We start from the raw sequence: 17,330 nt of genomic DNA, 5'->3' as shown, positions 1-17,330 counted from the left end.
AAAAAGGCAGAGACCTGCCACTTCCCTCCATATATTATGTTACAGTTCGTCCTCTGTTAAATATTTGTGTCTAATAAGAATTTGTCTGGCTTGAGATGCCCATTGCTGGGTCTTCTTATCCCTGTCTTTGTTAGGTTAAAGTGTCTTTTAGTACCCTGGTCGTCTTCTCCTGGAAACTCTCTCTGGAGCCAAGACAAACATATTTGACAAACGATCCATTAATCTTAGGTGAAAAAAACAACAATTTTCCCTTAAAAGGAAGCTTTTCCTTTTCACATGGGAAGATGCCCACAGAGTGGGATGTTGCCGTAGCTGAAGGCCCATTGCCCACTCGTTCACTAGGAGACTTCTGCCTTAACCCTTTCCTGCTTTGTTTCTTCCCCCCCTCCACCCATGTGGCAAATGCAGTTTGGGCAACCCACCAGTTACACCTTTGGTGAGATGGGCTCTGAAGCAGGAGCACAGCCTCGGGCACAGGCTGTCTGGATGGAGCCCCAGATTAACTGGACTCCCCAGGAAATGTTAGGGTTTCTGCTCGTTTCTGAACTCCTTTAGGAAAGCAAACACATACTTGATTGAAATAAAAAAAAACAAGCAACTGCTGTCAGGTTGTGTTTTTTTCTTATATTAAACAAGCGTTTGATTTAAAAAAAAATCCGACAGATGGCAGGGCTGTACCTAATGCAAGACCCAGCACTTCTCCAGTGAATTTAAGGTGGTCTGCAGGAGATTTTAAAAGACAGGAACTGAAGGATCCATGCATTGTTGAGGATATATAAAAGAAAACCCTAGTATCTTTCTTGCTTTTAATTTCATTGGAAAAGTTTTCTTCTCTTTTCCTAATTTCTTCTTAGCTTTGCAATGTGGGGCCATGCCTGGTTTATCCAGAGGTGTTCTGGGTATCTGCCCAGGTACCTCCGGGGTATCCTTCCTCTCGCGACTGGTCAGCAGGCGCTGTGAGGCAAGGTGTTAGGTGCAGCGCCCGCGCCCCTCAGCCCTAGCTGGGCAGGAGACCAGAGCAGCGATGAGGGGGCACGAGCTCCAAAGCTGGTCCCGGGAATGGTCTGGCTCCAGCAGCACTAAACCTTCTGTTTCTCTCCCCTTCGCCATTTAAATTTCCCTGGTTTTGCTTTGCACCACAGATCCCACCGCACAGGGAGCCAGAATTTTAACTTGGAAAAAAAAATAGTAAGGCGACATCTCCGAGGCCCAATTTTTGTGGAAGCAATATGGAGACTTTTGTAGCTATCAATAGGTTGTGACTCATTTACAGAAAATGCAAATGAAATAATCCTTTCTGCAAAATGGGACTGAGAACCTTGGATCTTGGACACATTATTCACTTGTTTATGTTTGAGCTCTCCCGTGGGCTTTTCCGGATGGGGGATGACTGAGCCAGGCCCACTCGTTCACTAGGAGACTTCTGCCTTAACCCTTTCCTGCTTTGTTTCTTCCCCCCCTCCACCCACCTGGCAAATGCAGTTTGGGCAACCCACCAGCCAGCCCCTGCCTGCCACCTCTTCTCTTTTCTTCAGCCTGGTAGTGGTGGGCACATTACTTGGACCAAAGTGTTGGGATGAAGTAAATGGACACAGCTGTGCAACGGAGGTGGTTGTTTTCTCTTCCCCTGATGATTTACAAGGAATTCTGCTGTAGGCATGAAAAAGGAAGGGTAACTATGCAACTGAATTGCTGGGGTGGTCAACGCAACACAACTCAGCAACATTTTCTTGCAAGCTAGGCAAGCTTGCAAGCCCTCTGGAGAGTTTGAGTTGATGTGGGGTTTTGCTTGGACATTTTCTAGATTTTGATGCTTTTTCTATAGAGGAAGCTGAAAAGAGACCAAAAATGGCTGTTTAAACTGAGTTTCCTATAGGTTTTGCACTCTTTCACACACATAGGCTGAGGTGAGATTCTTAAATAGAAAAATGAAGAAATTTCCACTATTCTCCATACCCTTGCAATAAAGAGGTATAGATTTTTTCTCTTGGATACTTTGTTACTTTTTAGAGCCTAAAAGACATAGCCTGAGGGCTGCGGCAAGAACTCGTTTATGCCCTTTCCGAAATCTTCCCTTACAAGAGCCTGAAGACAGGCTGCCACCATCTTTGTGAACCCTGGACCTTGCCCAGATCTGATGTGCCCACCCAGCGTTTGCTCTTTGGACTCTCCACCGCCAGTTCCCCAGCTTCTGCTGTTTTTAATGAACCCATCCAATGAAGGAGCAAATTCTTTCAGCCTTGAAACTTGGAGCAGCTTCCTTGTACACGGGAGGAGAGCGGTGGAGGTGACCACCTTCGTACATGAGGGGAGAGAGGTGGAGGTGACTGCACAAGTGGGAAGGAGAAGGGCGGGCACAGCCTCCCTTCCTCTTGCCAAGGCTTTCTCACCCCTTGGGACACTTGCCATGCAAAATGGGCACCAGATCCAGCCAGTGCCCTACAATTTATGGGTGTCTCTGGGTCAGTAGAGAGCATCATATACTTTCCCTGTAGACCGAAGAGCTGAGTTTGTCTTTCGGATGACTTTGTGCCACAATAAATCTGGAGATAGCAGTGGGAATACACCAAGATTTAGGTGGGATGTTTTCTAAAAGGTTAATAAAGTATGTACTGGGAATAAAATAAAAAAAAAAACCTCCCCAACCGGTGGTTTGGGAAAAAATACAGCTCTTTTTCTGTGTGTCTCCCATGCCCTCCCCTCCAGGAAGGTTTGGGTAGGACGTTGGCTGGGACCTTATTTTCATTTCCATCGGGAATGTTTTTTAGCTGGCACACAAACTGCATGTGTAAACAGCCCAGGAGTTTGGGAAGCTGCTTTACTATTTCCTCCTATAACTAACAATGGAAACCCTTTGAGAATCGTATGAGCCTTGGTGGAAGTTCGCATGTCTCCTGACACATGGGATTAGCCACCGTGCTCAAATATTTATCCTGATGGCGCTTCTCCTTGCCTGCTCTCCAAAGCGCCGGCCAGCCGCGGGGGCAGAAAGGTAGGGGAGGCTGGAGCTGCCGGCGTCAGGGTGCCCACAGAACCAGGCTATGAGGAGAAAACCTGCTTTGCAAATATGATTTGGGCTGATCTGAGGTTATTCTGTCACAGTGAATTCAGCATCAAATTAAAAAGAGAAAGCAGAGCCACTGCACTGTATGCAGAATTGGCCGATCTCAGTGTGTAATAGGTTAGATCAGTGCAGTTACACTTCTTTGCCTTGCTTCGTGGGTCCCCAGTTTGTCTTCATTTTTATTCCTGTCTCTGCCTTCACTCTTCCTGGCCTGTATTTTATAGTCTGTGCCTCTCTGGATTGATTGCACAGAGTCTGCCCCACAGAGCTGGGCAGAGTGCAGGCTGATCCTTTTCAGCATGTACAGATATTTTTAAATGATCTGCTAACAAGAAAAATGAAAGTTCAGCCTCTCTTTGCTGGTAAGTATTCAACTTAAACAATTCTGAGGGTTTCTTATTTCACAAGGTTGATGGCCATAGAAAGATGAAACATTTCAGAGATGTGTCCTTAGGATTACAAGCACATTATGGCATCTTTTCTGTGTTTAAGGCCCATTAGAAGAAAATAGCATATAGTCAACTACCTGCATTAGTTGGTTTTAAAAATGGGACCTAGACATCTTAAATCAGGGTGTTAATATCTTCATAAATCAGGTAGCATGTTATGAATCATAGAATGCTTTGGGATGGAAGGGACCTTTAAAGGTCATCTAGTCCATCCCCCCTGCAATTGGCAGGGACATTTACAACTAGATCAGGTTGCTCAGAGCCCCATCCAGCCTGGCCTTGAATGTTTCCAAGCATGGGGCATCTGCCACCTCTCTGGGCAACCTGTTCCAGTGTTTCACTACCCTCATTGCAAAAAATTTCTTCCTTATATCCAGTCTGAAACTACCCTCTTTTGGTTTAAAACCATTACCCCTTGTCCTATCGCAACAGGCCCTGCTAAAAAGTTTGTCCCCATCTTTCTTATAAGCCCCCTTTAAGTATTGAAAGGCCACAATAAGGTCTCCCCGCAGCCTTCTCTTCTCCAGGCTGAACAGCCCCAGCTCTTTCAGCCTTTCCTTGTAAGAGAGGTCCTCCATCCCTCTGACCATTTTTGTGGCCCTCCTCTGGACCCTCTCCAACAGGTCCATGTCCTTCTTGTACTGAGGACCCCAGAGCTGGATGCAGTACTCCAGGTGGGGTCTTAGCAGAGCAGAGTAGAGGGGCAGAATCACCTCCCGTGACCTGCTGGCCATGCTTCTTTTGATGCAGTCCAGGATACGGTTGGCCTTCGGGGCTCTGAGAGCACATTGCTGGTTCATATCCAGCTTTTCATCTATCAGTACCCCCAAGTCCTTCTCCTCAGGGCTGCTCGCAATCCCTTCATCCCATCCAGTGCAGGACCTTGTACTTGTCCTTGTTGAACCTCATGAGGTTCACACAGGCCCATTTCTCCAGCTTGTCCAGGTCCCTCTGGATGGCATCCTGTCCCTCAGGCATGTCAACTGCACCGCTCAGCTTGGTGTCATCTGCAAACTTGCTGAGGGTGCACTTGATCCTGCTGTCTGTGTCATTGATGAAGATATTGAACAGCACTGGTCCCAGTACAGACCCCTGAGGGACACCACTCGTCACTGTTCTCCATCTGGACATCAAGCCATTGACCATTACCCTCTGGATGCGACCATCCAGTTGCTTATCCACCGAACAGTCCACCCATCAAATCCATATCCTTCCAACTTAGAGAGGAGGATATTGTGGGGGACCGTGTCAAAGGCCTTACAGAAGGCCAGATAGATGACATCTGTAGCTCTTCCCTTGTCCACTGATGTAGTTACTCCATCATAGAAGGCCACTAGGCTGGTCAGGCAAACCAACCAAGTTGGTCAGGCAAACCAAGGTATGGCTCTGAGAAGCTTTATGAATTAGTATGGAAGTAGACAACAGCTGAAATAGGTTGATGAGAAACTCAAGATGACCTGACAATGTGCGCTTGCAACCCAGAAAACCAACCGTATCCTGGGCTGCATCAAAAGAAGGGCGACCAGCAGGTCGAGGGAGGTGATTCTCCCCCTCTACTCCACTCTCGTGAGGCCCCACCTGGAGTACTGCGTTCAGCTCTGGGGCCCCCAGCATAAGAAGGACATGGACCTGTCGGAGTGAGTCCAGAGGAGGGCCACGGAGATGATCAGTGGGCTGGAGCAGCTCTCCTATGAGGACAGATGGAGAGAGTTGGGGTTGTTCAGCCTGGAGAAGAGATGGCTCCAGGGAGACCTTATAGCAGCCTTCCAGTACCTGAAGGGGGCCTACAGGAAAGCTGGAGAGGGACTTTTTACAAGGGCGCATAGTGATAGGACAAGGGGTAATGGCTTTAAGCTGAAAGAGGGTAGATTTAGGTTAGATATAAGGAAGAAATGCTTCACTATGAGGGTGGTGAGGCACTGGAACAGGTTGCCCAGAGAAGTTGTGGGTGCCCCATCCCTGGAAGTGTTCAAGGCCAGGTTGGATAGGGCTTTGAGCAACCTGGTTTAGTGAAAGGTGTCTCTGCCCATGGCAGGGGGGTTGGAACCAGATGATCTGTAAAAGGTCCCTTCCAACCCAAACCATTCTATGATTCTATGTCTGAAATTCAATTTGAAGAGAAGCAAAAGTGGCCCAAATTTACAAAAGTTGAGCAGCTGACCAGCTGAGAAGGGAGGTACCTCACAAGAGCTCGTTGGTGGTGGACGGGTGGCTCCTCTGCAAAGACCATCACAGCGTCCGGCCTCAGTGACCCGGCTGGGAACTTCACTGCATGTTTAAGCATGGCTAAGCCCAGGACCTGGGGCATGCCATGCTGCCCAGGAGCAAACTCTGCTGCTCCCGGCAGGGAGGTGTCTGTGTCTTGGTGTGGCCAAGCTGCTGTCAAGAGCAAGCATACTTCTCAGTGAAGTCCATTTGTGTTTTTGGAGCATGGTTGTTTTGAAGGAGGCAGCTTCTTTGCAAAGCCTGACTGAGCAAACAGCATGTGAGAAGGGTGAGCCAAGGCCAATACCTTGACATATAATGTGCCTATTTCTTTTTACTCATCTGGGGTTTTTTTTTTGAGCAAAGAGACACAGACATTAGGTTTGACTGACTGAAATAGAGGAGTCTTTTTGTACCATCTGTGCACAAAGAGCAACAAAACAGGACAACACGTTAAAACCTTCCTGCCAAAATGGGAGCCTCCAGCTCTGGTGTGTGTCTGGGACTGACACACAGTTATTAGGAATGACCGAACCCAACCCTGGCTTTGCTGGATTTTGGTCACAATAACTCCACCAAGCCCACTAGGGAGTATTGAAAATCCTGGCCCGTAACAAATATCAATAACAACTACTTCTGGTATTTTGTCTAAGACGGGGTATCCTGTTAGAATGCATGGTTATTTTCATTTATGGGTTTATATCCCATACTTTTCCATAGCTTAAGACAATGGATTTACATGGGATATTTCACAGACAGGAAGATGATTCTTCGGCACCAAAGAAATGAGTGCAGTATGTAGAGATCACTGAATATACAACCAAATTACATTTCCGTTCAGGGTAGTATTAGAATGGCACCAGATAACAGAGCAGGTTTAGTTCAGGAAATGAATGATGCTTCATGTAATCAAATCTGCAAGGGAGATTTGGCAAGGAGGATGCATACAGACAAACTATTGCTGAGTCCGGACACGGCATTAAGAACATTAATTTTTAAGTTGTGGGGGATCACTAAAGATCCACAGGAGAGGAAAAGGGCACACAGCCTCCATTTATTTAAATCAGAGCCAATACTAGGAGACACACAGGCTCTAATACTAAGTCAAAGCATTGGTGCATGTTTTATCCAGAGGTGTTAGTGTTGCTGTCTTTGTGGTCTTATGGCTCCTTATTAAATACACTCAGGGATCAGTACTGCAAGCTCCAGACAGCCTCAGTTAATGCATTTGTTAGGGAGAGGCAATGAAGGCACATTATTGCTTTGGAGAGCTGAATCCTACTAGTAGGAGTGATGCTCCTAGCAGCAGGCCCTCCCTGGGCTGAAGCAGCACGCCGGTTGCTTTGCACACATGTGAGCAACCATCCAGCCCCGTAAAATCACATTTTAATGTGTTATACCACCAGGATGTCTTCCTCAGGGAGGAACCTTCCTCCCATCCCTCCCAAACCCAACATTTCCTGTGAATCGTTCGGCTTAATTATACTCAAACCCCAGTTTCAAAGTCTCACTCTCCGATCCTGAAGATATTGTGCTTTCTAGGTGATTTCAACAAAATACACCATGTAAAACAAATGGATAATCCTACAGGAATATCTCTCTCCTGTTTCCCAAGACTGGGGAGCGTTATCCACAGCAGACCAGTCTTTTCCAGCTCACACAGAGCACTCCCATCCCTGCACAATCCACATGCTTTATTTCTGCGATGCAAGAGGAACAACATATTTCAAATGAATGCTGTGTGCTCCCCTGCAGCCCTAGGAGGAGAAAGGATGTGGCAGTCCTCTGACCTTCCTCACTTCTTCCAGGCTGGAGAATGAAAGGGGTGTCTTTGGGTCTGCAAGAGAAAACTGTACCTGGGATCTCCTCAGACAGCCTGCATCGCTCATTATTATCACTTCGAAAGGCTGCCAGGAGAGGTTTGGCAGTCTCCACCCTTGGAGGTTTTCCAGACACAAATAGACAGAGCCCTGAGTAACCTAGTCTGATCTCAGAGCTGACCCCGCTGGAGCAGGGGGTGGACTAGAGGCTGCCTGGGTCTCTTCCAACCTCAACTATCCTCTGATCCGATGAAACAAGCTGTGCTTTGAAAGTATGCAGAAGAGATTTTTGAGAAACCTAGGTGTTATGTTCATAAGCTTTTAATCGGAAACACAAGGCTTGAGTCAGACCTGGTCTGCACTGTTGCATACTCAGAGTAACATCACAGAAATGAACTGACCTGCAGCAGTCACTGGGTACCTAGGTACTGCTTGGACTTTATGTTGAATTATGTGACAAAGTGGTCGTGCTAAAGAAGAGCAATTTTTCAGTGATTTACAGCTGACTGCTCAAGAGTTTGAAAGGGCAGTTCGGGGTTGATTTGTAACTGCAGAGGGCATGTGGTGCTCTGAGACGGGGAGCAAAACAGAATTGCTTGGACTGGATTTGATTCCATACTCCCACCGCTGCCTCTGTCCACACACAGTGTGGGCTTTGGCAGCCTCCCCTAACAACTCTTGGGCTTCACGAGAGGTGACTGAGCGAGGACAAATGCAAAGGAGGAGCATTCACCAGGGCACCACCAACACCGCTGTCGCAGGCGTGGAGCTTTTATCTTATCCTGGAGACCCTCACTTGTCGGCCTAAAAATCAGGCACATCGCCTTGGCGCTATTAGGGAGAAGGGAATTTGGAGATTTGAATGGTCTTGTGTTTAAGCGGGGTGGCATGGCAGTAAGACAAGGTGCATACTTCAGGGAAATGTACAGTTTGGTTTTCCCCATTAGGATTCCATAGAAAGAAGCAGAGCAGAATATGTACTAGCATTATAACACATTATAGCATCTCTTTCCCTATTTAGAGAGCACGTACTGACAGTGTTAATTTTTACACTATGATTCTGCTAGGCACAATGCATGAGAAATTTTGAGAAACCCTGCTTTCTTTGTCTCAAAAACTATATGTATTTGGGGATCTGCCCTTCAGATTTTAGAAATTCCTGTAATATGGACTTAAAGACAAGTTGAAAATAACAGTACATTTCCAGCAGCAAGATTTTAAGAATCAGATGTCACCCCACCCGACCTCAATTAAGTCGGGCAGAATCTGCTGAAGCAGCTGGATGGGATCAAGCAGGGTGTGAAAATCTGTACTCTAACACCGGGCCAGTTGGAAATTTCAGTGTGAAGCTGGATCTGTATGAAGAGGAGAATTTCAAGTGTGAATGCGTGTATGTGTTCGTGCATGTGCTGGGGAAAGTAGGGTTGGCAAGGGAGACAGAGGAGAGCTTTGTGTTCAGTCCTTCCTCTGACACAGCTCAGCCTGTTCCCTATCTCCCAGTTTCACTTCTGAATGTGCAGGAACATGCGGTGGCTCCTTTTTCCCACCATCTTCATCATCCCTTGTACGCAACAGGTAAGTTCATTAAAAAGAAGAAAAAGATTTCTCCCTTCTTCACCCTGTCCTGGTTTAAAGTTTTTATTTGCTTAATGTCAAAATAAATTTCAGAGAAGCAAATTCCTCATAAAGAATAAGGAGCCATTCCCTAATCCTGAGTAAATTTCATTTGCAGCTTATTTACAGCATTAGTCTTGATTTTGGTATTTTTTTCTCTCTAATCTGTACATTAATATGATTCGGTGGGAAAAAAAGTGTTAGGGAAACTTAAATTGTCAGTGACTTTTTTTTTTTTTTTAAATTTAAGCACAAATGGTTATCTGATGCAGTAAGAAAGTGAACATCTTGTCCATGCTCATATTCCATATATATATATATTTATATATATATTTGTATATATACACAGTGGTCTGACTTCAGGCTAGTTTTACAAATGAGAAGGGCACCTGGGCTGTTATGCTTTGTCTCTTATGAGAAAATTTTAAGTGATAGCTTTTGCTGAAGGTATTTGTGTCAAAGGCCAATTTCATTATTTATTTACTTAATTTTGAAAAGACACTTTACGTGTGCACAGTGTATTTCTCCTTTATGATCAAGATGAATGTCAAATGGAGAATTTTCAAATGGCTGTCTTCCTCTGCTAGCTTTCTGCATATTTAAAGCCAGACTAAGATAACCAAACATTAGCAATAATACATTGCCTACTTTTGCTATTTGCTTATTTATGCCATACAGACCCCGTTTAATCTTTAAAACATAAGAAAACAAACAACAACAGATGATGGGCTGCTACACAATGGTCTCATTTTCTGATCTGCCCATAGGATCCGGAAAAGTATGCAGTGGGCTTGTGTGATGTGGATGGCTTTGGTATAGAAACTTTGGGATGTAAGGATTAGAAAATACTTGGCCTGTAAACTTTACACGCAAACTTTAAATTTTCATTGTAACTTAATAGATTTTTGAAGATTTTTCAGGTAGACCAAGCTTCTCAGTAATTCCACAGTTAAAACTGTCAAGATATTTGCCCGATGGTGTTTTTCTTACTGGGAAACTGTAGTCTCACACTTCTCAGTTGACATCTTTCCCTAAAAAAAGGAGAGAAAAATCACTTGCTTAGGTAGAATTCTGTAGGTTTAAAGCACATTTTAATTTGTAATACAAATTAAACATACTGGTTGAAGCACACAGATTTTTTCCTGCTACACATACCCATTTTGAAATGTGAGATCTGATTTAAGCCACATAACCTCATATAGCTGGCACATGGCCAAATTCCTAATGCTAATACCCTGCTTAAAAAGAAAAAAAGCAGCAAGAAAGTGAGTTTCCTAAAGCAACCATACAGTCTTGAAGACTGCTAAATGTATAGGAACACCTGTTTTCCGTGTATCTTGTTTCCAGAACAAGCCTTTAAGAAGCTTTACGCTCCAATGCACGCGTTCATCAAATTAACATTATGGTTTATAGGAAAGGCTTAGCTGCCTAAAGAAAGTATACTGAAGTTGGTTGTTTCTATATTACTGCTGCATTTAGGTAAAAAGGATTAGAAGAAATCCTTTATCAGCAAATGATTAACCAAATAACACATTTATGAAATTATCTTCTGCATGCTGCATTGAATACCACATGACATTGTTTAATATTCATTTCTTATATGAATTGCCTCTGTGAATTAGTATGTATCTTAAAAATCATTCAGCCAAAAGAACTTGAAAGCTACTACTTTGGAGCTTCATTAGTAGCTGTGGATTAAGATATCGTAACTATAGTTGTAAATGACCATGAGAAATGGAAATTAGGGGTAGAAAAAAGCCTTTTAAAAGGTCATTTACTGCTGCATGCAATTAGGCCAGCTCAATTATGCTGCAAGAGCTTTCGTGGGATATGACATATGAAATGCTGAATTCTGCAGATACTTCCAGTTTGAAAGCTGAACTGAAAGGAAACCCAGTGGAACGACCCCTTCCCCAGCTTTCCCTTAGCGTCTCTGCTGGGGGTGGTTTCTACATCAGCAGAGCCCTGCAGTTTGGAGGAACAACGAGAAACTGATAGGTGGGGCTTCACATGCCCAGAAAAAATATAGGCTTTATATATTTCTTTTTTTCTGCAAGCGAGATGGTGATGCTGGTTCCTGATGAGGGGCTGGATCTTGTCTTTCCCTCTTGCTCTTCGGGCAGCCAGAGCTGCTTGATGAGAGCAGCTCCCAAGCCTTACATTGTACTAGTGGCCAAAGCGCTGTGTGTGCCCCCACTTAACTATGGATCCAGTCATCCGCGATGAATAAGTATATCACGATCTGCATTTCTGCTGAAATCAGCAGCGCGAAAATATTTAACGCTAAGATCTAAACTGTTATGTTTTAGATGCAGTTCTTAAAAAAAAAAAATAGATAGAGTACAGCTATCTCAAATAGATCCTTCCACACTCTGTGCCGACTTAATCTTCCCCCATGCCTCGGAAAAATAAACCCATCAAGAATTACTTAGGACTTCCTTTTCTTAAAAAAAAAAAAAAAAAAAGACAAAAAAAAAAGACATGGATTCTGAGACAGAATACGGAAAACAGTAAATTCTGGCTAGATCTTGACTTCCTACTGCTGATACAAATCTCTGAAAGAGATACGTCTTTGCCCTGTAAGCCCCGGATTCGATCAACACTTACTCATGCAAATAGATACACTCTTAGAACATGACCTATTTAGCTCAGTGCAACTACTAGCCTCCCTTGTTAGGATTCAATGTTTGCATCTAGCACAAGAGAATTTGTGAACACTATAATGCTCCTTCCCAAACAGCTACTCAAATTTTGGAGCAAAAGTAACACTCAAAAGAGGTTTACTACTTTAAAAGGCTTTTGCCATCAGAAGTGGCACACGGGGCAGTGGCTGGGTATCAAACAGTGGGAGGAATCAAGAGCTAAATAATTTGATAGGAGGTTTGTGGGAAGGAATATTTAAAATAAATCCACTTCCTACTTTAAAGCACTTTTTTTCCTACTTTAGCTCTACTACAGGTTTTGTTCCTCGGAAGGCAAAGGAAAGAGCAATGAATTGTGTTTCATACAAACAGTAGGCCAGCCTCGCTGGTGGAACACCACCTCAGTGCATGACAGTGACTGATGAAATTGGTCCTCTGTCTCCTACCTAACCCTGACAGCCTCTCACTTTTTGGATCCCATGAGACGAGAAATGTTAAGTGTCTTCACGCAACTTCATAGTTTTTTCCATCCCAACTTTATTTTATGCTATCTCAGCGACACAGAATGCATTCAGCTCTCAAAACATCCCACTGTGTGTAAGTTTTTCCACAGCCCACCAGTGAAGCCTGGAGAAAAACCTTCCGAAACCGGTGAAGTCCACCAGCGCAAGGAGGTCTGTCACTGGCCATGCAGATGCCCGCCCGTGCCAGCCTGCACTCCCGGGGTAAGCTTGGTGAAGGACGGTTGCGGCTGCTGTAAGGTCTGCGCCAAGCAGTCGGGAGAGACCTGCAATGAAGCGGACATCTGCGATCCCCACAAAGGCCTCTACTGCGACTACTCGGATGACAAGCCTAGGTATGAAACAGGCGTGTGTGCATGTAAGTTGTTCTTTCACGTTCCCTTCTTGAAATCCAGGAGGGCGGGACCACGCAGGTGAATGCTTTTGGAGGAAAACTCTGCTCCCTGGTGCTGCACTGCTCTGTGCTAGGCAATTTATCCTAATTTAGTCCTCCGACTGCTCAGTCACAGAATCTGAGAGTAGGGCTGGGAGCAACTTTAAACTTACCTGCGGACGCATTAGTGAAACCAGTTCATTGTGCACCAGCCTGTTATTTGGAGACATGTTGATGACTGATTTGAAGTTAAGCGGCTGTAGTTATCACTGGGCATAAATAAAAAAAAAATGCGTGCTTGGGCTGGGAAGGACTCGAAGCTGTGGGTGGAGTAAATGCCGATCGCATTTTAGCAATCTGTAAGCAGGAGCCACATGCTCCTCCTGTGTTAGTAACTGTTGTTTACCGTTTGCAGATCTGGTAGCTGTAGGATGTGAGCTCAATGGAGTTTATTACCTTAATGGGCAGACCTTCCAACCTAACCCACTTTATAAGTGCCTGTGTGTCAGTGGTGCAATTGGATGTACACCTGTATTCACACCCAAACTAGCAGCAAGTCCTTGCACCAGGGTGACGGGCAGAAAGAAGCCTGGACAATCCATCTGTGGGCGCGGACCGCACAAACAGCTTCAATCAACAAACTACAGACTGATGTCAGGTGTGCCTGGCTACGCTGGTAAACTTTTCTGTACGTGAGCCTTGCTGCGTTTAGCGTCGCTGGCTCCAGCAGCCAGGCAGGCAGCACACTGGCAATTTCTCAGTTTTCGCTCAAGGCCATTGGCAGGGTGACTGGTCTGTCCCAATTACCCCTCTTACTCTTAGGTCACAGACTCTTTTCTCTAAACCTGATGACTATGAAAAGCAAAAAGCCTTTTGGCTTCTGTCGCTAGGGAATCGGCCAAGGCTACCTTCAGCCCCTCTTTCTGCGGAGGTTTACTGCTCATCAGATCAGACCAATTAGGGTTGCTGGTGGACAGCCATTTCGCAGCCTGGGAGCTGTCTCACTTTCTCTGGCTTTGTGGTGGTAGGGAGTCTTGGTTTTCACATACATACATAAACAGGTTGCAGCCCTTTTCTTTCAATAGAAAGCAGAAAATTATAAAGACTGCCTTGCTCGTTTAATAAATTCACAAAATTTCAGGTCACTGCAAGGACAACCTTCCCCCCCCCCCCCCCCCCCCAATTTCTTCTCTATTTAGTCTGATCAAAATCATACAACAGTTATCCAGGCAGTTCTGCCAGGGTCAGCTGATATTCCCTTCAACCTCATTCTTGCTCTGCTGGTAACACCATAGTTCTCTTTCCACTTTAAGGAAGCACCATTGCCAGAAGCAGGCTATCCTTGCCCTTCCCTGGCCACAGCCGCCTTGCGCTTGTGCTGCCTCCTTCCCTGCGCATGTGCAAGTTTCCATGATGAAACTCAACTTCCTTGCAACTAATGTGGGTACCAGAAAGCTGAGCCATTTATTTGGTAGCAACTTGAATTAGGAGGAAACTACGGCCTGAATTGTCATCACAGATCAACAAAATAAATCTAAAAGGATCGCGAAGCTTATCAGAAACCCTTCATAAAAGAATACTGAGAAAATAGGTAGATGCACATAGGGCAATCTGCAGATAAGTAGACCTGCTTACAAAATCTGAAGTTCAGTTTGGACAACTTCTACCATATTAGCAGTGGTTACGCAAGTTACTAAAAATAAAAAAAGCAGTTCATCTTTACTTCAAAATTGTGAAACAATACCTGTAACTGGTGTCAAAGCCTTTTTACAGAAATATACTTAATGCTGTGTATAAAAACACACTCAGAAAGGCAACTGCCTAATCTGATCAAAGAGAGAACATAACACATTGAAAACAATGGCAACCAAACCATTTGACCCCACGAAATACATTACTTAGGTTTGTGGGTATTTCAGATACCTGGAGAAAAGCATGAAGCCGTTTACTTTGTAGCACATCAATGGATCGAAAAGCTGAAGTCCAACCTTCAGTAACTCCTTCCGTGAGTAGACTGCAACACTGCACCTCACATTTAGTCAGGAATTTGAATCAACTGCACAACACAACCCCGAGAAAAGAAACCCAGCTTGCAAAACACGCTTCCTGCATGGCTTGGTTCAGAGAGCCAACAGCCTGTCCCTGTGGCGGCTGTACCTGCTGAAGGATGCCATTCTTCAGGTGGTACAAACCCTCTGAAGAAAAGCACCTTGAAATTTTTGTTTCAAAGGGAGGTCTTCCCCATTCCCTTTCCCAGTGCAGCAGAAGTAAAGTGGCATGTCAACATGAATTCTGTGAATGCCTCGACGGGCCAATATCTCTTTTGAAAAGTCTTTTTTCTGTTAGCGTGGGTAACAAGTGCTAAGTTTCATTTCACTGCTCTTGCTTTGTCTTCTGGCTTTCCTTGTCAATTCTCTTTACCTAATTTAGATACATAGGGATGTACCGGGGTCATACTTTAAAAACATACCAAGTACAAACAACCATTTAATCTCCTTTTATTTGTCGCAGATCTGTGACAGGCTTTTAATCTGCTTCCTGCAACAACATCTTTAAATTGCTGTCTGCTTTCCAGGTATCCATGTAATTCTGCCCATGCTCTAACCTAAATGCACAGATTCCACATAATCAGGTTTTTTTTCAGAATTTCATGATGAACTTTTGCACTGCAATTTTGTTTCGTTTTTTAAATGTACTCCACCTAATGCAGCCCTAATCCATCAGAAAATACGCTTTTTGGTGGTATCTAGAAGTGACTGGAGAATTTCACTCCGCAAAAAACCCCCTAAAGCCTTCACAGTATCTACAAAGAATTAATGTTTTCAGCACCCTTTTTTAAGCTATGCTTGGCCTTAAATAATTTTCGATGTCTCTTCCATTCGGGACATTTCATAAAAATTCCACAAATAACTCTCTTCACTGTTCTGGTTTAGAGTCAGTTTTCTTCCTCGTAGCTGGTATAGTGCTGTGTTTTGGATTTAGTAGGAGAATAATGTCGATAACATGCTGATGTTTTAGTGGTTGCTAAGCAGTGCTTACACTAAGTCAAGGACTTTTCAGCTTCCCATGCTCTGCTGACTGAAAAGGCCGGAGATGCACAAGCAGCTGGGAGGGGGCACAGCCAGGACAGCTGACCACACTGGCCGAAGGGCTGTTCCGTACCCTATGATGTCATGCTCAGTATACAAACTGGGGGAAAGCTGGCCAGGGGGCCGCTGCTCAGGAACTGGCTGGGCATCAGTCAGTGGGTGGTGAGCAATTGCATTGTGCATCACTTATTTTGTATGTTCTTTTATCATTATTATTTTTCCTCCCGTTTCTGTCCTATTAGACTGTTTTTATCTCAACCCAGGAATCTTGCTTCACCCCTTCCCTGCCTCCACCCCCGATTCTCTCCCCCACCCCACTGAGGGGGGAGTGAGCAAACAGGCGTGTGGTGTTTAGCTGCCTGCCGGGTTAAACCAGGACATTCACATAACATTTTAATCCCATTAAACTTCGGGGTCATACAACACATGCGATTTCATAGTCCTTGCTAGGATCTGAGTATCCAGGGTCAGTAAATTTTAACAGCAGCTCAGCCCTAAGACTTTTGTATAACTTTGTTTATGCCTCATTTTTAGATCTACCTACAAAAGCACCTTCATCAACAGAAATGAAACGCTTATCCTTTTTATTTTCAATTAATCATTTTGGGGCTGTTCTGCTGCATAAACAATATATCGCTGTCTTAGCTTACAGAAGCTTACCGCTAGTTTTGAAGAAAAAGTGCCTGGTACAGGCAACTCCCTGGACACCCTGTTCCAGGACCTGTGGCATAGGCATATCCAGCAGAGTGACCAACGAAAACAGAAAATGTGAAATGAAAAAAGAAAAGAGGTTATGCTTCATCCAGCCTTGTCTGACCAATATACTGAAGACAATAAAGGTACTCTCTAATATAAAATGATTTCCTCATAGAAAATGGAAATATCTGAAGTAATGGAAAAATTGATGTATTAGCAAATACTAATATAAAACGACTTCTTCCTTTTTTTAAGGGTCATAAAATAACTCTTCTTTTTCTACGTTCAGTCCTCAGGTTTCAATATAAAATTATACATCTGTAGTTTACAAGAAAACAACACAATGTAATGAAAAAAGTGCTGCTAGTGCTGTCCCACTGGCTCACTCACCCAGAAAATACTTTCTATGTGTTGACTGATAAAAAAAAGACAGCTCTTAGAAGGAGGAATTTTCAAGATATTTCTATGTAAATGTTGTAATTTTTTCTTACAGGTTCCATTTTCCCTATGTAGAAAATTCAGGCTTTTCTTTGTTTTTATATTAAAGATTCCAAAAGGAAAAACATGTCAACCAACATTCCAGCTTCCTACAGCAGAAAAACTAGTTTTTTCTGGATGCTCAACTACACAAAGATACAAACTAACTTTCTGTGGGGTGTGCTTGGACAAGAGGTGCTGCATACCTAGTAAGTCCAAAATGATCACCGTACAGTTTGAGTGCCCCAATGAAGGCTTCTTTAAGTGGAAGATGATGTGGATAACATCGTGCGTATGTCAGAGGATTTGCAGTGTTCCAGGAGATATATTTTCCGAACTCAAAGTTTTATGACAAGCTACACCATTGACTGTAACATACT

General features: G+C 44.1%; 1 protein-coding gene across 4 annotated transcripts; it reads left to right on the top strand.

Moving 5' to 3' along the window:
- Window positions 1-8,866: 8,866 nt before the first annotated feature.
- On the top strand, window positions 8,867-17,302 carry CCN6 (cellular communication network factor 6). 4 transcript variants are annotated; one of them, XM_087776789.1, is made up of 5 exons: window positions 8,867-9,113; window positions 12,397-12,673; window positions 13,104-13,346; window positions 16,423-16,616; window positions 17,021-17,302. In XM_087776789.1, the coding sequence occupies exons 1-5, from the start codon at window positions 9,051-9,053 to the stop codon at window positions 17,300-17,302; spliced, it is 1,059 nt and encodes a 352-aa protein (XP_087632915.1). In that variant the 5' UTR covers window positions 8,867-9,050. The 4 variants fall into 4 exon arrangements, with proteins under 4 accessions (XP_087632915.1, XP_087632914.1, XP_087632913.1 ...); XM_087776788.1 differs by having other exon boundaries at window positions 16,967-17,302; XM_087776787.1 differs by having other exon boundaries at window positions 16,312-16,616.
- The last annotated feature ends 28 nt before the right edge of the window (window positions 17,303-17,330 follow it).

Source organism: Nipponia nippon, unplaced genomic scaffold, assembly GCF_047370975.1.
Source record: "Nipponia nippon isolate SJK-2023a ecotype South Korea unplaced genomic scaffold, ASM4737097v1 scaffold_4, whole genome shotgun sequence".
Classification (NCBI taxonomy): Eukaryota; Metazoa; Chordata; class Aves; order Pelecaniformes; family Threskiornithidae; genus Nipponia; species Nipponia nippon.
This window is presented reverse-complemented; position numbering and strand designations above follow the sequence as displayed.

Bases quoted from the DNA above. Each gene is read 5' to 3' on its own strand.
- CCN6 (XM_087776786.1), top strand. From the start codon at position 9,051: ATGTGCAGGAACATGCGGTGGCTCCTTTTTCCCACCATCTTCATCATC. The intron at 12,674-13,103 runs GTAAGTTGTTCT...TACCGTTTGCAG, and splicing joins TGAAACAGGCGTGTGTGCAT to ATCTGGTAGCTGTAGGATGT. The intron at 16,617-16,966 runs GTACTCTCTAAT...TTTTTCTTACAG, and splicing joins ATATACTGAAGACAATAAAG to GTTCCATTTTCCCTATGTAG.